Source organism: Nanorana parkeri, unplaced genomic scaffold (genome assembly GCF_000935625.1).
Source record: "Nanorana parkeri isolate BGI_ZX_2015 unplaced genomic scaffold, ASM93562v1 scaffold206, whole genome shotgun sequence".
Taxonomy (NCBI): domain Eukaryota; kingdom Metazoa; phylum Chordata; class Amphibia; order Anura; family Dicroglossidae; genus Nanorana; species Nanorana parkeri.
The window spans coordinates 194,384-218,183 of NW_017306474.1; the positions used below are offsets into that span (position 1 = coordinate 194,384).

Consider the following 23,800-nt stretch of genomic DNA (forward strand, 5'->3'; position numbering starts at 1 on the left):
CCCCCATCCCATATAACCTCCCCATATGCTTTGGCAATGCTAAAATGTATTTGGTCGTGCTAATAAAGCTTATTTGAATTTGAGAGAGAGAGGGGTGAGAAGAGAGAGAGAGAGGGGTGAGAGGTGAGAAGAGAGAGGGAGAGGGGTGAGAAGAGAGAGAGAGGGGTGAGAAAAGAGAGAGGGGGAGAGAGAGGGGAGAGAGAGAGAGAAGGGGGGAGAGAGGTGAGGAAAGAGAGGTGTACTTTATAAATATACACATCCACCACAGGTTTTGTTAGCACTGTTATTGGAACAATTACAGTTTTAAGAGAGAAAGAAGAAGAGAGGAGAGAGAGAGGTGTACTTTATAAATATACACATCCACCACAGGTTAGTACTGTAATTGGAACAGCGTTCAAGGAATGTGAAATATCACAACTCTACCACTAGATGGCAGCAAAGGCACGCAGCAAACTGTCTAGACGTGAAAAGTTGAGTACAGAAATGCTCATACAGTATTAGACTCCCGCAATCGATCCCCGATCCATGGGACCGAAAAACTCCGTTGTGAGTGTGACCCCGGAAAATGTGGGCTGTGTGTAGAGCATTGAGGTCTGCCTCTGGTTTTAGGCAGTCTGCGCTTCAACTGAGAGCCGTGAGCACTGATTCCAGGCTGTGTGCAGCAGTGTGTGTGAGATCTGTATGCAGAGTGAGTACATGACATTACATAACTATGGGAACCCAGGGAGGACATGCAGGGGAAGGTTATAGCCTAGGGTTGCCACCTCCTATCATGGATTCATCTGGACAGTTCGGGTTTTGAGTCCTGTATGTGCTGTTTCAGGCCAGCTGAAACCCAGACACAGCACATACAGGACTCAAAACCTGGACTGTCCAGATGAATCCATGATAGGTAGCAACCCTAGGCTATAGACTAAGGTGTTCCCGCCTTACCAGGGTCACATTACTGGACATTCCAACAAAAAAAGCCTCACTGCCATTGTCACTTGGTACTGACTCTGATCTTGGTAAATGAAGATGCATTCACACCATAGTGTTGCATTAATCACACAGTTGCATGCTACTGCACAACACACCTAACCTGTGTTATAGTGCAGGAAGTCCGGTGTCCTACCATTCATTTGTATGGCACCCCAAATGCACCTCCGGCCGCAATGTGCCCGACCTTGCCGCAACACGCAGTGTAAGCACTACTTTTTTTTAGCTGCACCACAATGTGGTACCTTGCACTGCGGCGAGGTCGAGCACGTTGTGGCCAGAGGTGCGTTTGGGGTGCCATTCAAATGAATGGCAGCACACCTGGATCATAACCAGTTAGGTGCGTTGTGTGGTAGCATGCGTTAATCACATGGAGCTGTGCAATAAATGCAATGCTATTTTGTGAATCCACCCTGATGACATCACATAGACCTCCTATGCCATGGTTGTCAAACGCAACTTCATTGCGGGCTGCATCAGCATAATGGTTTCCCTCAAGGGGCCGGTTGTATCTGAAAGACTATATAAATATATCTACTCTTTATCATAATAAATAATTGCCTCTGCATTCCATTATTACTGGTTTTAGTAATAACTTAATAACTAGCTCTGAAAGTAGAAGTCTAGGAAAAATAATGGCAATTAGTGCGCTATGCAGGGTCTATGTTGGGCTGTGCGGTCTCTCAGGTGGGCTATAGGGGTCTATGGTAGGCTGTGCAGTCTCTCAGGTGGGCTATGGTAGGCTGTGCAGGTTCTATGGTGGGCTGTGTGGACTCTCAGGTGGCGGTGCAGGTTCTGTGGTAGGCTGTGCGGGGTGAATTGTAGGTTGTGTAGGGTCTATACTGGGCTCTGCGGAATCTCAGGTGGGCTATGCAGGGTCTATGGTAGGCTGTGCAGGTTCTATGGTGGGCTTTGCGGACTCTCAGGTGGCTGTGTGGAGTCTATGGTAAACTGTGCAGGTTCTATGGTGGGCTGTTCGGACTCTCAGATGGGATTTACCGCTGGCGTTGTAAACAGGCGCCGCCATTCACAGGAAGGCTGCTGAGGCCTTGCTGGGGACCTTTGCATCCTTCCTGTGAAGCCCGGCGTGTGTCAGGATGGAGAGCGGTCCGGGGCGGTGACCGCTGCGATCTGTCACAGGAGACAAAGTTCTCCTCCCACACCTTTCGGCTCCACCTCCTGTGTCAGGATGCTGAGCAGTGCAGGGCAGTGACGGCTATGATCTGTCACAGGAAGGGGAGCTCTCCTCCCACACCTGGCTCCGCCTCCTGTGTCAGGATCGAGACCGGGGACTGGAGGAGAGTGTTCTGACCTGTCACAGGAGGTGGAGCTCTCCTCCTCCACTGCCCGCCCCCCTCCTGTGACAGCCGATTCAGAATGGAGGGCAGGTATACAAACACTCACCGATCAGCTGATCGATGAGTGTTTGTAAATAACTGGACCTAGTATGAGTTACTATGTCCCAGGTATAAATCTACATCACTTCCTGTTCATTCATAATTGAGGTTATAGTAAACACACTATCTCGACAATGTATGAATGAACAGGAACACTCAGTATAGAGGATTCCTGTTCATTGATAACGGGGGCTGAAAGAGAGATTGAGGACTCTGTGTCCCCAATCTCTTTTTCTATTGTAAAAGGGAAATATCAGGGGTCTGTTTAGACCCCTATATTTCCCCCGAAGCCCCCAACAGTAAAGTAAAATAAATAAAATAATTTTTAAATAATTCAATTTTTTTTTTAAAGATTTTCGGTTTCGGCCTGACACATTATTTAGTTTCAGTCTCAAAATTCCATTTTAGTGCATCGCTACTTATAATATTTCCTCCTCTCCGTGTCTCCTCTCCCGAATTTCTCCATCACAATCAACAGCACTTCAATCAACCGCTCCCATCAAACCAGGGTGCTCGGAGTCATCCTAGATTCTGAGCTCTCCTTTCAGCCCCCCATCCAATCACTATGTAGATCTTGCTGACTCGACCTCTGAACCATTAACAAATGAAACCACGAAGCTTCTAATTCACTCCATTTATCTCCTCGCCTACTGTAACTTCCTCCTTGTTGGCCTACCACTAGACAGGCTATCCCCCCTTCAGTCTATCATGAATGCTGCTGCCAACCGTGCAGTGTCCGCTGCCCCCCTCTGCTAATCCCTCCACTGACTCCCAGTTGCCCATTGAATAAAATTCAAAAAGCTAACAACAACAACGTACAAAGCCATCTACAACTCCGCCCCAAACTACATCACCCACCTCATCTCAAAATATCACCCAAACCGTCCTCTCCACTCCTCCCAAGCCCCAGCTCATCACTACTCCAAACCACAGCGTCACAATTTAGAAGCAGCATTGTCAGCCTTCCATGTGCACTCCTTGGCTGTAGAGCGGCTTATCTGATGGGTAGCCCTACAGCCACGAACATGCACTTTAATCACATACAGTTAGCAGCATACAATGTCTTTTATAAAGCTGGCAGATAATAAGATCTATGTAGGGGTATTCAGCAAAAACTGCCAGTTTAAAGAATCAGATGACTCAGACTTGACTTTCTTCCCCTAACATCTCAGAGCCCACCCTTCCCCTTCACAGATTTTTACTTACCAGGATCCAATGCCCACAGGTCCGCTGATAGTTTACATTATGTGCCACTCTCTTCTCACTGCCTGAGGCACCTACGCATTAGAGCCCTGTAAAAATCTATGGAGCTCACCTGGAGGTAGACAAGCTGCATATAGGTCTATGGGGCTCTACTGCACAGGCTCGGCAGGCATCGAGAAGAGTTCGGCAGAGAATGTAAACTATCCCTGGGGGACACGGTTGGCGGATCTCAGTTATTCTAAATCTGCGGAGAGGGAGACTGGGCTCTGTTAGGTCAGGGGAGGGAGGCAGAAAAAATAAGTGCACTTTCTATATTTTGAATTTTAATGGAAGACTGATCTGCAAACAAAACCTAATCTAGGAAATGTTTGTTATTTAGGACCTTATGTAAAAAAAAAAAGTTTCTGTAGTTTAGATATCTGTGTTGTCCAAAGCATCCAGTTAGATTATTCCTTTACTTTTCAGGCTGCACCACAAATAACAGCTGCGCTTTGCAAGCACATCTTCCCCTCTTTCTCAGTTAAAACCTCTCACTGTACAAATGATTCTAAAACTTTTCTTTCCTGTTATGGATGTCTTTGTAGACACTTGAACCTCGCATTGTACAATTCACACCTGTACTAAATTTGATAGAGATGTCAGTGAAATATCTGTTATTTACAATATGTATTTTTTTATTTCTAGGACAGATCATGTGTATCGTCCAATCAGCCAATAAAGAATATCTGCACAAACATTCTAATATGCAGTAGCAGAAGAGCAGGAACTTTGACAAGCAGTAGGTAATATGTTGACACTGAGCTATTCTTACCAGATTTCTTTTTCTGCATTGTACGAGTGAAGAAATGACTGGAGAATGTAAATATGATTGCTTTTTCCATTTCAGAATGTCATTTCTTTCCAAGCTACTATTTATTTGTCTGGTAACTGTGCTTCTCTTATTTCCTAGTGTATTAGATGAAACGACATATGAAAGATTGGCGGCAGATACACTATATGCCCTTGCAGAGTTCTTTGAGGACCTGGCTGATCAGCCATTTACACCTGACGATTATGATGTCTCTTTTGGGGTACGTTTCTGGCCAGATCACCTTTTCATGATAAGAAAAACATGTGGAGTAGAAATCTTCCAGAATTCTAAAAATGTATGTTTGACAGTCAGTGGATAAATGCTCTTTAAAGAGGCAATGTTGAGGAGGAAAAATGCAGCCCCATCCCTGTAGCAGCCTCCAAAATGCTCCCGGCATGGCCTGATATCTAGGAGCCATTTGTCAGACAAAGCTTCAGCATTTTGTGATGGTGGCAAAGCTTTGCCAATCCATCCTTTCTCCTGCAGACTCCTATTGACCAGAATAGCTGACCATTATAGTGATCGGCTAATAGGAATGTGTGGACAAGTAAAGCTTAGCAGTGACACCACTGGAAAGTGTTGGAGCTGTGTCTGCCAGAATGAGATTCAACGGTTTTAAAACAGATTCAACAATTTTAAAGTGAGGCTGTCCCCAAGACAAGCTTGAGTTTCCCCTCCTCAATACAATGCAAAAAGTCAAGATTCTCAATCTTTAACCCTTTATTAGGACAGGCAGTGTTCAAATCTAGTTTACAACTGAAATGAGAACTGCCAGCACAGTACAGACAGGGTTAAGTATGGTAAACATAACTCCCCAGCCCCCTCCTCAACATGGTGTTGCAAAGGAAAACTTCAGTTGTGGAGTTTTCAGAAAAGTGCAAGTAAAATGTAAGCTGCAATTTTTATGCTATGTGACAGGGAACATGTGACACGTATAAAACAGGTGTTATCCTAAAGGTGGAAATACACTTTAATATTCAGCTTGCTTATACATTTTACCTTTATAATTGTATACAGGGCAACTGAGCCAGTAAACCCTGAAGTGACCCCAGTCATGTCAATCAGTGGCGAAAAACAGAAAAGGGCACCTCTTGCTTGTGTAATATAATTTATTAAAGAAAATTCAAAATGGATAATGGTACTCACAACATGATGAAGACATGGGCACATAAACACCAATGCAGCCCTCCAAGATCTTTACCGCAGAGCTCAAATGGACAGCATAGCCAAACCAAGTAATCCACAGTCACTGGACTGGCTTAAGCGTTTCAGGAGCAAGTCCCCTTCATCAGAGCAGAGAAGAGGGGCTTGCCCCTGAAAGGCATAAGCACTAAACTGCATCACTGGAGAGTCCAGTGACTGTGGATTACTTGGTTTGGCTATGCTGTCCATTTGAGCTCTGCCGTAAAGATCTTGGAGGGCTGGATTGGTGTTTATACCCATGTTGTCATCGTGTTTGTGAGTACCATTCTTAATTGTCTTTAATAAATGATATTAGCAGGAGGCTCTGTTTTTCATATGTGCTTCAAGACCCCCTGGTTGAGGTTGAAAGGGCTGCCCCCAAGTGGAGTTTGAATTGTGGATACAACAGTGTGGTGACATCAGCACCAGCTTTATATGTTTGGCTTGTGGATGGCAATCAGTGATAACTAGTTACAGGGTTGTTAAGCTTTTGATGTATAGTCCAGAGGCAGTGCAGTACTCGAAACGGGTTCGACGTACGTGATAAAACACATAGTTCAACCGATAATATACCACAATGGTTGACGGAAAGCGGAGCCTTAAACATGTTTACACTGGGATTAAGGAGATTAAGGGGGGATATGATTTTCATGTACAAGATGTTCACTGGTGACAGCAACATTGGCAACAAACTGTTTGAGATTAACTCCTTTACAAAGACTAGAGGCCACCACCTAAAGTTGGTGGAGAAAAAATTCCAGCACAATGGGCGAAGAGGGTTCTTTACAGTAAGAGCGGTTAAGGTCTGGAACTCACTGCCATCGGCAGTGATTTCAGCCAAGAGTGTAGATTTGTTCAAGAAACGTTTGGACAATTTCTTGAGGGACCGTAATATCCAGGGATACCAGGATCCCTAAGAATGAGATGATGCGTGGACCTAAATGGGTTGGACTTGATGGACGTATGTCTTTATTCAACCCCAAATACTATGTAACTTTTCAAAGGAAACTTGCTGTCATGTAGAAGCTCAGCAAAGCATTAGAAAATCTGGTTAACATATTGTGCTAACTATATTGTAATGTAGCAAGCTTTTACAGAGCATTTGCAGAGCTTTTGGTAAGCTTGCATGAAGCCTTGAAAACACTTTTCACCTCCAGTTTGGGAAGGGAAAAGCAGAGTGCTCACTGTCACTTTAACCGCTTGAAGACCAGGTGTTTAGACCCCCTTCCTGTCCAGGCCATTTTTCAGTATTCAGCGCTGCGGTACTTTGACTGACGTTTATTCCGTCATGCAACGCTGTACTGAAATGAATTTTATACCATTTGTTAGGGACAGATAGAGCTTTCTTTTGGTGGCATTTAATCACCACTGGGGTTTTTATTTTTTACTATATTCAGGAGAAATTACTGAAAATTTTGAAAAAAATAACTTTTGTTTACATTATGTTATAAAACAACTAATATTACCCACTTTTTTGGTAAAATATAAAAGTCGGGGTCACGTCGGGTAAATAGACACCAAACATGTCAAGCTTAAAAATTGCGCGCGCAAAAAACTAGCATACCCAAAATTGGCCATAGGCGACGCTTTAAAAGCTTTTACAGCTCATCAGTTTGGTGTTATCTGTGATTGATGGCCTTAAAATTATTGCTCTCATTCCGACAATCGCGGCGATATGTAACATGTGCGGCGTAATGGGCGCAATCATCGTTTTCGCAGGTATGCGAGCGGAGGGGCGCACGTCACGAGACCTCATACAAGCGATCCGCTGGCTATATAGCCGGCGGATCGCTTGTATATTAACGGGCATCGCTGCCTGTTTTCAAATAGCGGCGATTTCCCGCTCTCGCGGGCGGATGTAACATGACGTGTATACACGCCCAGTTACATCCAAGAAGCTCCCGGCCGGCCGTGTATACACAACTGCTGGCCAGGAGGTAGTTAAACAATCTGATAGCAGACTTTGGTAAAGTTCATTGTCATGGTCCTTGGAATACTTTATCTCCTGGGACGTCTTTGTGTCATTACACATATCAGTCCTCCCATTCAAGCTATCGGCCCAATCCCTGCTGACCCTGTTTTAAGTCTTTATTTGCATGGCCACACATATCAGTCCTCCCATTCAAGCTATCGGACCAATCCCTGCTGACCCTGTTTCAAGTCTTAATTTGCATGGCCACACATATCAGCCCTCCCATTCAAGCTATCGGACCAATCCCTGCTGACCCTGTTTCAAGTCTTAATTTGCATGGCCACACATATCAGCCCTCCCATTCAAGCTATCGGACCAATCCCTGCTGACCCTGTTTCAAGTCCTCATTTGCATGGCCAATAGGACCTAAGTGAGGACTAGAAGGTACTTTACAATTGACCAATAGGAAGGTGGAGGTTTGGGCAGGGTGTTCAAACTGCTGTGTATAAAAGTGTGTTGTGTGCATTCAATAAAGGAGATTCCTGTTTGAACTTACATACAGCCTGCCTGGTGTTTGTTCTGAGCTATCACAACTGGATTCGAAAGGCACATAGCTGTAGCTCGAATCCCGGAGCATCGGACAACCGAGAAATCAGACGTTGCAGTCTGACATCTGATCCAGTAGTCGCAGAGGAGTGTCGGGAGAGTGAACCGAGCGAGCAGGGGCTCGTTACATTCATCACACACTGAAGCTTGTTAAAAGCCTGCTTGCAGCTAGTGTAAAGTGACGGTCAGTACTCCTATTAAGATCTGAGTTTAACATTCCCACACTGGAGCTGAAGGATGCTTTAAAGGCTTCATGAAAGCTGCTCGAAGCATGTCCAAATCTTAGTGTTCACACTGCTCTTGTTAGCTACTTTACCACTCCTCCCTTTCCTTTAGACTGAAAGTCAATGTTTATTAAATTCTTAAGCTGTTGTATAGCAACATGAGCAAATAATTAAAATAATTGCTTGAATCACATCAGCTCTATTTCCAGAAATATCCATTAGGCTCCATTAGGTTTCCTACTAACATCATCCAATGTGTACTGAAAACTGAAGATATTGCTGGACCTTCTATGGTGGACCATCTGCGTAGTGCTGCTTGAATTCCATTCTTTGAATGGAGTTCATTGTGAATGCTATGGAGGGACATTTATTAGTCTTTCCATAGGGCAAAGCAGTGCAAACCAGGAGCTGTGAGACAAGTTATAAGATCATTTGTTATGAGATCACAGCTCAATCAATGCTGATGCCTTAAGAGTTCCCTTCACTGGAACTAAGGGGCCAAGCCCAACCCCTGAAAAACAACCCCCCACCATAATCCCCCCTCCACCAAACTTTACACTTGGCACAATGCAGTCAGGCAAGTACCATTCTCCTGGCAACCGCCAAACCCAGACACGTCCATCGGATTGCCAGACAGAGAAGAGTGATTCGTCACTCCAGAGAACACGTTTCCACTACTCTAGAGTCCCATGGCGCGCTTTACCCCACTGCATCTGACGCTTTGCACTGCACTTGGTGATGTAAGGCTTAGATGCAGCTGCTTGGCCAAGGAAACCCATTCCATGAAGCTCTCTACACACTGTTGTTGTGCCAATCTGAAGGCCACACGAAGTTTGGAGGTCTGTAGCTATTGACTCTGCAGATAGTTGGCGACTTCTGCGTACTGTGCGCTTCAGCATGCGCTGACCCCGCTCTCTGTCATTTTACGTGGCCTACCACTTCGTGGCTGAGTTGCTGTTGTTCCCAGTTGCTTCCACTTTGTTATAATACCACTAGCAGTTGACCGTGGAATATTTAGTAGCAAGGACATTTCACTGAAGGACTTATTGCACCGGTGGCAACCTATCACGGTACCACGCTTGAATTCACTGAGCTCCTGAGAGCGACCCATTCTTTCACAAATGTTTGTAGAAGCAGCCTGTATGCCTAGGTGCTTGATTTTATACACCTGTGGCCATGGAGGTGATTGGAACAACTAAATCCAATGATTTGGAAACTTTTGGCAATATAGTGTATGTGTCTCTAATGTGACCAGAAGGAATGTGTATGTCAATCACCTACATACATCTGGATATACAGTGAGCTTCACAGGCTCTACAATATTAGACTTTCAAATACAGCTTTTGTGTAACTCCTGTAATTGAGACCGGATACCTTGCTGTGAGAAGCTTATTGAGATTGGTCAATGTATTGTAAGACATTTCAGTGGAGTTGCAATTACAGAATTCACCGATTGGTGGCACTCTTACCCAGCGTTGTAAAATATTCTCTATTTTTAAAATTTCATGGAACTTGTGTTTGTTTTCTCACAGATATTTTGGTATTAATTTGTACAGGTAGTTTACTGTTTTATTAGAATGAATGTCCTTACAGTAGAACTGCGGTATTTTCCCTGTAACGGTATCCTTTCCTGTGACATTGACTTGTCAATTTTTCCAGTCTACAAAACAACAAGGCTCTTTGTTACTAAGCTGGATATACTGTTGTCTATAATTCAGTTCAGCTCCGCTGTTGGTTCATTGAGCAAATGGAACAGTTAGAATAACTGACCTTGGAATATTCCTTCATGGCTATTCTCCTTCAATAGTATCTAATGCTACAGGAGGAGTGTTGGGGGGGGGGGGGGGGGGGGCCGCATTTTCTAATGTTTAAACATTATAGCGAAGTAGGAGATACATGTTCAGTATTCAGTTAGAAGATACATTATGTCCTTTAAAAATCAGACCTAAAAAGGACAGCGATAGATTATTGGACGGTAAACTCTAACAATTGGGACATTCACGTCTTTGTGTTGTGGAAATTTTGGTTCACGCAGCAAGGGAATTTTCCCTTTTCAAGGAAATCTTCCCACTAGAGCTGCAGCTAACGATTATTTTCAAAATCGATTAGTTAGCCGATTATTGAGTTCGATTACAGCTTAGTTGAGAGGTGGACATATTAATATGGAATTCAAGAGCTAAACTGTCTAATTCAGGCGCCAGGAAGATATTTTTTTAGGAGCCAGCTCCATTGACAACAACTAGAGAAAACCGCAAAATTCAGGCATCCGCTGTACATTTTAAGGAGCATTGGTTACCCGGCACCTGGAATTTGTCCAGCGCTGGCTTAGTGAATGTGGTAACGCTCTGCTGACTTCTATCATCCCATCATGTCAAGAAAAAAATATTGTTTTTTTTTTCCAAGCTCATAATTGGGTATTCACTACGCTAAAGGAAAATTCCCTTGCGATGTGAACAGAATATTTGCTTTTAGTAAATCAACCCCCTTGCGTCTTAGCAGTGTTTGCCTGCTGTTACATGTGATGTTAATAAGGGCAGAATAAGTTGACTTTATATTAATAGAAGGTAGTAATAGTAATAAGAAAAGTTATAACAGAATGCACTTTTCTTTCTTTAAAAAGTGACTGGTGGAAGGCTTGGTGCTTGGCTGTATTCTGCATAATGGTATTCCAAGTTAATAAAGGCCCCACTGCCATAAATACCATGTGTAGTTGTACACTTTGTAGTTATTTTGATTAACACAGTGCCTATATTGTATTAGGCATATTACAGATTTAGCCCCTCCAAACCATTGTCATTTTATTTATAACCCCCTCACCTAGCTTCAGCAGATTGGTCACCTTTACTGCCTTGCCGTCATCTAACTCTTAAAGGAGACGTCAAAAATCTAATTCTACCATTGCATTCCCTCTATGTATGATGATTAATAATAACATAGACATGTCAGGTGTAAAATGCTGTGATTATGAAATACTTACACTTGCAGAGCATTTACTTCCTGCTTTAAAAGTGCAAAATGCCAGTTTGCCAAAGCATTGCATCCTGGGATTGCCTTGTTATCAGCAGTGCATTGCTGGGAAATCTCATCTGTAATCTCATGAGATCTCAGGGAAAGGCACTTTCCTCCCCTGAGATGATGTGCATGGTCACATGTCCTAGTCACATATCTAGTCACATGTGCCAGAAATCCAGGAAGTAAAAGGAGAGCGAGTAATCTGTCCTTAGTAAACATGGCCACTGTCAGAGAAATAAGGTATGCAAAGAATACAAAGCTGGATCTAGAAGTATCTGTTTGTAGATTGTCATTACTAAACATTTCTAAAGATGTGTTTGTGATTATTTTAAAGATATGGGTAAAGGTCCACTTTAATATACTACTGTATTAATGGAATGATGTCCTATAACTTCCCAAGGCATTGCTGGTCAGCATGATTTTGTTCCTTATGATCCCTTTCTCCCCTGCTCTTCCCTTTCTCCCATGTCATTCCCAAGCCATTAACCATTATAGAAATGTAAGGGACTGTTATTGTGTCTTTCTGCATTATCAAAAAAAAGAGCAACACACACTTATGAAATCCACAGGCAGATATCTTATTTGTTCCAGTAATTTTCATATTGATCTGCTTACCGCCATTTCTGGGTCATTTCGCCCATATTAGGGCAATGTATAGATGTTAAAAAACTGCACGGCTATCCTTATTGTGTAACCTGGGGTCCCAGAGACTTGTAATAAGCTAGCAGTGATCAGTCTGATTTAAGTCCCCCAATACATGATTGTTATGATTGTGTGCTATTAGTTTTGTTTAGGACTGAAATCAATATCTTCCTTTGTTTTGTTTATAGCATCGGATAGCCTTTAATGTTGCTTCTCTAAGGATATGACTTTATGCCAATTGCATTATAGCATTGAGTCATAGGACAGAGTGTTTAGCTGATTATTACTAGCCTTGGATTACTTGACGGTGATACTAAATTGTGAACAGAGAGAATATTGTATTCTTACTATGTGTGCCTTTGTGCACCTTAGCAGTCTTGTTTTGGGTACTAGGAACACATACATCCTAGATAAAGCCAACCATTATAATAGACACGCTAGCTTTTTTGCATAATCCGTTGGTGTTCCACACTTTTTGGGAGTGTGGATACTACTGCAAATAATTGTTCTTGGTAGAATTTAACTTTTACTGTTAGAGCAGGAATGAGAAGTTAGTCTTCCTTTAAATAGTTTACATTTTCACTAAATTACCTTTAAAGGAGAACTATGGGGTAAGTGTTTTTCCGCATAGTTCTCCTAAGGGTCATGGGAGGACATAAACTAGCGTCCTCCCCTCACCCAAAGCACAGTATATCGCGAGCTACAGCTCCCGGTATACTGAGACCGCCGAACCTGGGGTGGATCCCGACACTACTGTCGAGATCCACCCAGCTGCGTGAGTGACAGCTGGCTCTGCCAATCTAGAGGCAGAGCCAGCTGTACCCGCCCCATCCGTTCTGCCAGTCAGCGCTGGAGGATCAGGGAGGGGAGGGGGGAATCCCACAGGGAGCCGTGAGTGACAGTCACGGCTCTCTGCAAGGAGAGGATCGAGAAGTGAGCGAGTGCCAGTATGTGTTCGCTCACTTCCCGATCTATTGAGCTGATGTGTGACAGTGTAATTGTCACACTTCGGCTCGAACTATGAGGTTGAGTGATTTTCACTCGCCTCATAATTCTCCTTTGAAGACTACGCGGGAATTCTTGCTGAAAAATAATGTTGAAGAGGAATTGAACTGTCTTGAGAAAAGCAAAGGACTAGTCACCAGTATTGCCTGTGGTCTCTCTCCAGTTGATCGTTTCCCCATTACTAACTAACTTTGCCTTGTTCTACACTGTGTCTCTGTGCAGATGGGCCCATCTTAGTAGAGACAGGGCTTCGTTTCCTCATGTCAGAGCCTCTTGCAGTAGCAGAACAGTAGTGATATCACCAAATCTTATGAGACTAGCAGTCAGAGTACCTTAGATCTCACACTGCAAATATACAGCCAAGAGGCTGTGCTGGAGTACCTTGGCATACCCTACATACCAGGAAATGATCTGATATTTTTTTCAGAAGGAATTGAAGACAAACGGTAAATCTGTTAGGGCAAAATTGACAGCTCTAGATTTTTCCTATCTAGCAAATTTCACAGCAAATTGTCATTTTTTTTAAATTCAAGTCCACTTTAATGAGAGAATACCCCTGTAGTCACAGAGATCATTCACTACATGAACCAACTTCACTTCTCTATTTGATTACACTGACTTCCATATAATTTAGTGGAGCAAAGTAAATGCTGAATGGTCACAAAGCACTTCCCACATGCTGGCAATTAGATAATGCATGTTATGGCTTCTCAGTTCAGCCATAAACTGCATGATTGAGGCATACAATGCAAAACAATTGTTGTATTGAACTGTACAATTTCCAATCTAATGTCTTAGTCTTAAAGATAAACTTCACCCTGATCTTTGAAATGACAACAAATGTACCTTTAGAAATGTTTAGTAATGACAATCTACAAACACATACTTCTAGATAATTGCCGGCTTTGTATTCTTGGCATACCTTGTTTCTCTTTTCTTCCCCAGTCTTCTGAAAGTGGCCATTTTTATTATGGGCAGATTACCAGATCTCCCTTTACTTGCTGGAACTCTGGCACATGTGACTAGGACATGTGACCATGCACATCATCTCAGGGGAAAACATGCCTTTCCATGAGATCTCATGAGATTTTCCAGCAATGCACTGCTGATGTAACCATCCCAGGATGCAACACTTGGGCACAGATTACATCACTAATGCACAAGAGGACCAGGAAGTGGAAAAACAATAAATGTAAGTAAAAGAAAAATATGTTTGTTTAACAAATGAATGTAAGATGATTTCAAATCAGCATAAAGAGCTGCATACTGCTGTGATTTTTAGTGAAAAGGGGTAAAGGTCCACCTTAAGACCCCATTCACACTGAGCGATTTATCGCGTGATTTCAGCTCCAAAATCGCTTAAATATCAGCTCAATGTAGCTTGACCAATGCATTTCAATGGAGCTGTTCACATCTCACAGTTCAATGTCGCCTGTAGCTCGTCGCTCAAGCTTGTAGCTCGAATATGACCTATTTTTTTGCGGATTTTGTGCGATTTGGTCCAATAGACTTTAATGGTGTAGCTCAATGTCGGGTGACATTGCGCAACATTGAGCAACATTGTGCGACATTGTCACACTACATCGCGCAACAGAAGTGTCACTTTTGCACAGAAATATAAGAAGGAAGGCATAATGTCACATCAAGACCGCTTTTGATTGGTTACAGCCCAATGTAGCAGCTACAAAGTCCCTGTGAAAAGTCACGCTGCTTGGCGCGACAAAATGTGCACTGTAGCTCAATGTCGCTCAGCTCAAAATCGCTCTGAAAAAAGTGCTTTTTTGGATGTAGCTCAGTGTGAATAGGGTCTTACGTGGACCTTTACCCGCTTTCACTAAAAATCACATAAGCATGCACCTCTGCATGCTGATTTAAATTCATCTTAGATTCATTTGTTAAACATATTTTTATTTTACTTACAAATAGAGTTCATCTACTTCCTGGTCCCTTTGGCCCAAATGATGTAATGTGCCCAAGTGTTACATCCTGGGAAGGTTACATCAGCAGAGCATTGCTGGGAAATCTCATCTGTAATCTCATGAGATCTCAGGGAAAGGCATTTTCTTCCCCTGAGATGATGTGCATGGTCGTTTGTGCCAGAGTTCTAGAAAGTAAAGGAAGATCTAGTAACCTGCCATTACCAAAAATGGCCACTTTCAGAAGAATGAGGAAGAGGAAAAAGAAAAAAATAATAAGGTATGCAAAGAATACAAAACCTGCAATTATCTAGAAGTATGTGTTTGTAGATTGTCATTACTAAACATTTCTAAAGGTTCCTTTGTTGTTCTTTTAAAGACAGGGGTAAAGGTCCGCTTTAATGTGTCTCACTGAATTGTATGAATTGTATAACATATGTGTAACACAGCAGGTACAGTATGGCGTAGTATACAGAATATAATTCAGCAACAATTTGAGAAGTTTTGCTGGAAATCTCTCATACAGAAAAAACAATCTGTTTACAATTGTGATGCAAAATATTAACCATTTCGGCTCTCACATCTGTACACCCCTTATGGGCTAGAGCAATTTTTAAATTTCTTCTATGGGCCTGTTTATTCAGCAGTAACTTAAAAATAACCAAAGTAATACATATATCACTTTTAGGATAAGTACGGCTTTTTTATAGTGACAATGTTGTGTAAAACGTATCTTATTTTCTACGCAATCTATAGACAGAAAAAAGTACAAAACTTAAAAGTGCACTTTTTTTCTATTTTGATCGATTTTTTTTAAGGCATTTTGAGGCTCCTTTTGTAATGTGCCTAAACATAATTAGAAAGCAAATGTAAAAGAAAAAAAAGCTTGAATGTTAATTGTTAGAAAAATAGAAAATAAACAACAAAACTGATCAAGAATATGAATAGAGTAGCTATGGGGAGAAGGGAAAGATTGAGTTATTTAAGGCTTATTTGGGTACACCAAGGAGTAGGAGTTAAATAGGAACACATTTTATTTAAAATACTTATTTTTTTGTCTTGTCAGGTTGCTTTAGCCATATAAATCATATGCATATTGTAGCTTATCTCTTTGATCTGAAGATAATTGAAATGGAGTAAATACAAAAGTCGCAATGTTTGCATCTCTCTATCCTTTGTGTGAACATGTGGAGAAGATGAACTCTGATTTTATCCCGAGTTATTTTCAGTAAAATCAAGATCAATGTTTCAAATTTAAGAAATAGTATTGTGAAGGTTGCCGTATTATTATCTTTCGGTAGTTTGTTCAGATATGTAACCATATTTTGTTTTTGTATTTTTGCCACTAGAACGGTGTACTTACAGTAAATGTTGGCAGTGACGTTGGAACCTATGTGATCAATAAACAGACACCAAACAGACAGATCTGGCTATCATCTCCCTCAAGGTACGTAAGGGTCTCCTGTCTGTCCTAAAGATCATCTGCAGTGTCTTTTGAATATGTTATTTATTACAAAAATGAAAACCTTTAATGCATTTTATAGGTATTCATATGGAATATAAATTATTTCGGAATGTGTATAATTCTTTCCAGATTGATGATAATCGTCATCATTACTCTTGAAGGAAGGGTATGAGGGGAAAAGTGCAAGTGCCACCCACAGAAACCAGTCACACTCAAACATTTGTTTCCCTTGTCCTCACTGCAATGAACTACGTGTCTGTTTACCTCTGTGATTTTAGAATATTCTCGCAGAGTTTTTAATATATTGAAATACTGTATATGAATGATAATATCACACAGTACTGGTGGTTGGAAGACACAAGCCAATCAAGATAAACATACAAGTAGTTAAAGATTATCTAAAACCAAAGCTTTTCATTTTTATTTTGGAATAAGTAGGGAATAGAGTAGTTTAATCTTACCATTCGAGACACAACAGGAAGTAAGGACTCTCCAGAATCAGGTAAATCCCCTTTACAACAGTTGTCACTGGAACAAGTGTCCTCACTGTAAAATTCTCCCTCAGCTTCTGTTCTGATGATAACTAAAAATTTTAGATTTTCCCTCACTTTCTGTCTCAATAAGTGGTCACCAAGACAAATAGAGGGGTGACTCTCCCTAATGGGTAGTCCATGGTCCCATCGCACTCCTGACCGCGTGAATCCCTTCAAGAATTGGGTGCTGCGGTAGTCAACGGGTGGCAGCCGTAACAATCGTGAGCTAAAGCAGAGACATCGGCACTCCAAATTTGCAAAATACGTCTATTTATTGACGTGCATCGTGGTAAAAAACAACGAACGTTTCGGGGTCACAAAGGATCCCCTTCATCAGGTAAAACATACAGTGGGTAAAACATACAGTGTGGGGACACAGACAGCAATAATAAACTGACAGTGGTTCCAACTCCTCTCCACTCTATTGTATTTATGTGTGTGAAAATGGAGATTATTGTGTCCATTGGTAAAACACTGCAACCCAACTCGCGCATGCGCACACACTGGAGCATAAGAGAACGTTCTACATAATCCTATAACACAAGGCTGAGGCTTTCAATATCAGAAATAAATGTATAAAATTCATATTAAAGCTATTGTCACAGATACTTTATAGTGGACCCTCTGTGCTATCTGCACATGGAAGAGGGTGTGGGTGTGAGCCCTTAAAGGAAAACTATTTAGAGAGTAAAAATAGGATTTTTGTACTCACCGTAAAATCCTTTTCTCTCCGTTCATTGAAGGACACAGGCAACAGATCGTAGATCCTGAATGGTAGGGTAATATCGCCACCTGCAGGAGAAGGACGCTAGGCACAAAACTAAAGACCAATTACAGCCTAGGACTTTTCTCAATAGTTTGCTATAGCTCGAGAACTGAGCAATCAGGAGCCACTAATCGCTCAGCTCATGGCTTCTCCCTGCAGAGAGCGTTGACTGTCAGTCACCTCTCCTCACAGGGATTCCCCCCTGCCCTCTCTTTGTTCCTCCAGAGCTCATTGGAGGGACAGACAGGGACGGGGGCAGGCACGGCTGGCTCTGGCTCTAGAGGGGCAGAGCCAGCTGTCAATCATATGTCAGCATATAGAGGGCAGTAGCCCACTATCTGCTGAGTTTCGCGTCACAGGAGAACATTAGCAAATGTGCTGCTGTGGCCCAAAAGAGAACTAAAGCCAAAACAAAGGTTTGGCTAGTGTTATCTTTTAAAAGGGCTGAGGTGCAGAGTCTAAGTCCACCCACCATATCTTCACCAGAGCACCACATGAGGAATGATGGACTTTACTGGTGGTTGCATCCTTTGGGTACATCTGTGCAGATGCCAGCTGACCAAGAATAGAACTAGAGCATAGTACGCAGTTGACTGGCAGATTCTTGAACAGGGAAAAGTCAAGGGTCAGGGTGGGCAGTGAACAAGGGTAGTCAAGCAAAAGCCAAAGTCCGAAACAGAGAAGCAGCAATGCAAAAGGTATCAAAGACCTAGAGCCTTGGGCTAGGAAATGAACCTATTGCTAAAAAGTGGGGTTGATTGACAGGCTGGGAGGGAATAGCTCTGTAGGTGCTATATCGGCCAGCAGGTGAAATTCCGGTGATTCCTATACCTCCCAGTCCTAGAACAAGGCAGACTATAGCAAGGTAGGTGAGATTACATGGTTAGAGAACCGCAAGTCACAGGTTAGCCTTTGCGGCTGATTGGTGACATCTACATTAAGTCGATTTGCTTAATTCAATCCATTTATTTTCCTGAATCCATGGTCACTAGGTTTGCGGTAAATTCTATAATGTGGCTACAATAAATATCAACATGAAATGTTAACCATTATAGCACCTACCATATTTCTTACTGTATTAGATATACACATTGTAAAGTAAATATCTCAATGATTCTCTGACCATGTCTGTACTGTTCTGTGTGCTCTAGAAACTCTGTTCTTATTTGTTTCCTGTGTTTATTTTCCAGTGGACCAAAACGATATGACTGGACAGGAACAATGTGGATTTATTCACACGATGGATCGTCTCTTCATCAGTTACTGGAGCAAGAACTTTCCCTTGCACTGAATACCAAATTAGATCTATCGACAATATTATATGCACAATGACACAAAGTCAGCAGCTTCTGTAATATTTCTGTTGTAAATGACTACTACATATAGTTTCTGTATGAAAGTCTTCAGTCTTCTTAACTTGCTATTTATTTATACATGTACCGTATTCCCTGTTTCAGCAAAATAAGGAAGGCCTCTTTTTTTTCCCCACCCATCTTGCTGTCATGACTGGTCATGTGTTTTAAAAACATCTTTACCAGAAACAATTGGTCTCGGTATAAAAGGAAAACTAAATATGAAAAAATATTTTTTGGAGGTGTTTGATTAAAGAAATCATTATCATTTCGGATATGGCAATTATGGCACGTCCTTACAGAGGACTTTGCAACAAAGAGAAATCTGCATTACAAAATGTTCCTATTTAATATTTCAGGAAAAGAATAGTTGCACACACCTTTGACACGTTCAGTTCTACAGTTCTGTCCTTTCAACTCTGTGCTAACAGTGAAGTGGAGATGAAAGCCAGGTTTTGAAGCTTCTTAAAGCTGAACTCCAGACACAAAATGTTCATTCAAATATATTCCTCAATAACTGCAAAGCAGGTGACCCCTCTTTGTGTGCACCAAATGCCTTTGCAAACCAGATTTTTAACTCTTAAAAGTAGCAGTGACATCATCACTGTCTTATACATAGCCTGTGCAGAGAACAGAGTTGTGGAAGAAACCACAGGCTGCCTAAAGAAAACTACAGAGGCAGTGAATACAAGACCAGTCACCCTGCATAAGCAGAGAGAGGGTAATAGTGATAGGTCTTTATTAAAAAAACTCTCCTGCACAGAGGCAAAGTGCAGGAGTTGATTTGTGTTGGATTACTGCACATACTGTATGTGGAGGAAGTACACAAATGACACCACGATTCAACTAACAATACACATGTCTTGTATGTAGACAATATATGTTTAACCCACAGTTTAGCTTTAAGGCAGGGATAGCCCAAGTATTGAAATATTGTAAATACAAAGCAGAAGTCCACCAACCTGATGCAATAAAAGGATATAGCTTTATTAAAAAGAATAATGAATACAACGCACTCAGGAGTGAAGCAGGACAGCCCAACTGTCAGTAGTCTATCCAAGGGGAAGATGTTGCATTGAAACAGAACTCTAATAGAACGCTTTACACAGCACTTGGGTGACCTGAAAATCTGCAGTTGTCGAAATAATCATTAGTTTCTGATGTGCAGGACTTTTTGATTGCTTAGAAAAAAATAATTAAAAACTTTCCTCTAAAAAGAAAAAACAACTTGTTTTGGGGCAAAGTTTTTCCTGTAGTAAAAGGGCCTGTCCACACCATTATGCGTGTTACTACAACATGAAGTAACGCACAATACATGTGTAGGTGCATTCATTTTGAATAGCACCCCACTGTACCAACACAGCTACTGTGCATTGTAGGTATGATTTTAGGCTTGTTGGGATTTGCTCGAGCACATCGCTTGAATGGTCTGCCTTAATCCAACACACGGCTATAGAGCTCTTTGGTTTAAATGGACCTGAAGAGAAACAGGCTGTTGACATGCATAACGGGGACCCACATTGTAACTGCTATGCGTAGCATAAGCATAACGTTATAAATGTTTAATATAACACTCCATTTAATTAAAGAATTTTTGCTTTCAGAAATCGATTGCACTAAGTGGTCAGTTCGATCAGAAAGCCTCTATTGTCATTGAAAAGGAACAATCAAATCTTGAATTGATTGTTTACTGTTAAGTGTATGGCTAGCATTAGATTACTGTAAGACCAGGTGACTCATTGGGACCTATTTATAAAAACAGGTAGGAAACTGCTGCCAGAAACAAATGAAAGACATCCTAATTATATTAATACTTCAGATGCTCTTCAGTGCATTGTGCCGTGATTGGGCAAAGTGTTGCACCTGACCTGCGGTCAGGTGCATTGCTTTACCCAATCAGGGCTTCACAAATCACTCTGCGGTGCGCAGTGCCTTGTGGGGCACTCGGCGGGCGAACAGCTCGCCGAGCGCCCTGATAGTTCGAGCTGTTGGTCGACTCGAACATCGAGACCATCCCTAATCATAATGTCATAAAGTAAACTGCATAATATCAGGTGCAATTTGTCTCCCCTCTATATCTATAAAAATTTTATAAAAAAGAAATTTGCACTGTGCAGTGTTGTTACCCTGTTGAACACTGCATCATCATGCAGGCAGAGAAGCCTAACTGCTGAGAACCCACCTGCTCAATGCCAGTTCCTGCCCAGGTATTGCGATTGACAATAAAGCATTGTCCACATCACCTGGGAAGACATGTGGAAGCTGCAGAGAAGAAGGCTTCTTCCATCCTTCCTGTTTTAAACAGCAAGAAAAGCATGGCATCACCATATCTACAAAGAGATATTCAAGCCTGTTTGGATAAGGAAAGTAAAGAAAATAACAGCCACTATCAAAAGGGGCAGGGCAAGCTGAAGATCCAAAACAATCCAGTCTTTAAACACTTTAACAACAGCTGCTCTTGAACATCTAACGGATTCTGCTGTTTTGCTGATACTCGCTCCATGGCTCAGAGCGCCAACAATCATCCCACATTCAAAGGCTGTTAAATCGCGTTGTTTCCCCTTATCTTCAGAAAACAATCACTTCTACTGTCGTGGTAAACAACCTGCTTCCCTATTTATAATGGTCTGGCCCTCTAGCAACTTCAGCGCAAAATTATAGCTAATTATAGCTAATTTGCCTACAAACGTCAGGTGGTAATAATAATAATATAATAATAATAATAATCTGGCCACTCAGTGTACATTATCTGCAGATGTTCTATGGTCAGATGGAGAAAGTGCAACAGATTACTTCATGTACACTAAACTGTGTGGATGGAGGAATCTCCCACTGGGCCAAGCTTCAGTATCTTGCTCCTCAACCCCTCTGGCTCTCAAAATACTGAACAATCTGATTGGATGCAGACATTGTTCAGGTGTTTTGAGAGCCAGCGGGGCCGACTAGCAAGATACTGAAGCTTGGCCCAGTGGGAGATTCCTCCATCGTCACAGTTTAGTGTAGATGGAGGAATCTGTGGCACTTTTTCCATCTGACCATAGAACATCTGCAGATAATCTATAGGTGTGTGGCCAGCTTTAGTTACTATTAGTATCTGGATAATAGTTATACTCTTAAAGTTTATGCATACTCTTAAATATATATTTTTTACAATATTTTATGTAGTAAAAAAAGGTTTATGTGAGCATTGAAATCTTTAGCTGCTATATTCATATGCTGAGCTTTGCCTGCAGACACTCATATTGACTTTTAAATCAATTCTCCATACATTACAGTTCCCTTGTCTCTCAAAAGCAGAAGTGCTGTCAGAGGAAGCTCTAAGCATTAGCGTGCGTCAATAACTGCCATTAGTATCCAGTATTAAAGGGAACTTGTTAGAGCCTCCCTAACCTTTAGACTGTGTTCACACTATTGCTGTGCATTGACACAATGTGCGTTGACGTGAGTTGTGTTAAGGCAGCCCATTCATTTGAATGGCCTCCCTAACACACTAAAACATAACAAAAATGGAGCACATACTTGTATGTATTGCATTACTGTGCATTATATTGTTGTAAAGCGCATATGCATTTGTAAAGTAAATTGGGCGGCATTACATTTAGGCTGGGTTCACGCCATTGCACTGCGAGAACATGCATGTTAGCATGTGTGTTACCACTACAAGCAAAAAAAAGTGCTGCAGTGCCAGCAGGGCCGGATTTCCCACAAGGCCAAGCGAGGCCCGGCCTTGGGGAAGCAGGGGTGTAGAGGGGCAGCAGGGGTGTGGAATTCCTATCTCCCGATGGCTGGGACATGCAGTTCTGGGCGCCGGGTGGGTAGCTGTTTTCTACATTTAGCCCTGCTTTTGGCAAGCAGGGCTAAATGTACAATGGGGAAGCCGCTGCTTGTTTTGTACAAGTGATCTTGGCGATGTTGCCGAGAACACTTGTATGCAGCCTGCATACAGGGGGGACGTATTGAGGAACCTGGCATTGGGGCAGCAGAGAGAGTAAATACGCCCTGGGTGCAGGTTGTTTCTAATGGCAACGCAGCACGGGTTTTGCTTGTTTCGGTAACTTGTGTGCTAACGTGTATGTTCTCATGAACCCAGCTTAAATGCTGGATATTAATGGCAGATACTCATTGTACTCATGGTAACTTTTGGCCTAAGGAGAAGACACAACCAAGTGTCCCTTGCATGATAAGCACAGATTTCTGTGAGTTAATGCTAAGTATGCCATGAAGTCATTGGTGGGCATTACAGATGAGCCTGAGCTCATCCAAACCAGGAAGGAAGCTGACAGTGCCAGCCTAACCAGCTTTGGCCAGGGCATTTTTCAACCCCACAGCTCCACATAAACAAAGGTCATTGACGAAATATGACCGCGTGACCATATAAAGTTAATGATGGCACCAGCATCCCACTCCTTGTTTATATAAAGATGTGGGGTGAAGAAGTACCCTTCAGCTAGTTCTGTTTCTGTACCAGACTATCCCCTTGTTTCTTCTCAGATGTAACAATCGTTCCACCCCTTGCTTTTACACCTTCCTGTATTATCACCTGGAGTACACAGTTTTACCAGGGGAAGATGGAGTACACATTCCTGGGTAACTGCCTGGGTCATTGGCTGGGGGCATGCTACCTGCTTAGACATTTGCTCTTAGGCCATGGCTTAGACCTTGTTCACACCGAAAGCGTGTACGTACCAGAGCGGCAGCTGCTGGAACACACCGTGATCGCTGTGAAACTTCCCCCCCCCGCGTTTTGGGGCGGGAGG

At 42.2% G+C, this 23,800-nt stretch overlaps 1 protein-coding gene across 1 annotated transcript; it reads left to right on the forward strand.

Moving 5' to 3' along the window:
* The first annotated feature begins 556 nt into the window (after positions 1 to 556).
* On the forward strand, positions 557 to 19,121 carry FXN (frataxin). Its single transcript, XM_018555642.1, has 5 exons — positions 557 to 688; positions 4,263 to 4,360; positions 4,528 to 4,648; positions 16,277 to 16,374; positions 18,882 to 19,121. Exons 1-5 carry the CDS (start codon positions 566 to 568, stop codon positions 19,021 to 19,023), a joined length of 582 nt encoding a protein of 193 aa, XP_018411144.1. The 5' UTR covers positions 557 to 565; the 3' UTR covers positions 19,024 to 19,121.
* Positions 19,122 to 23,800: the final 4,679 nt, after the last annotated feature.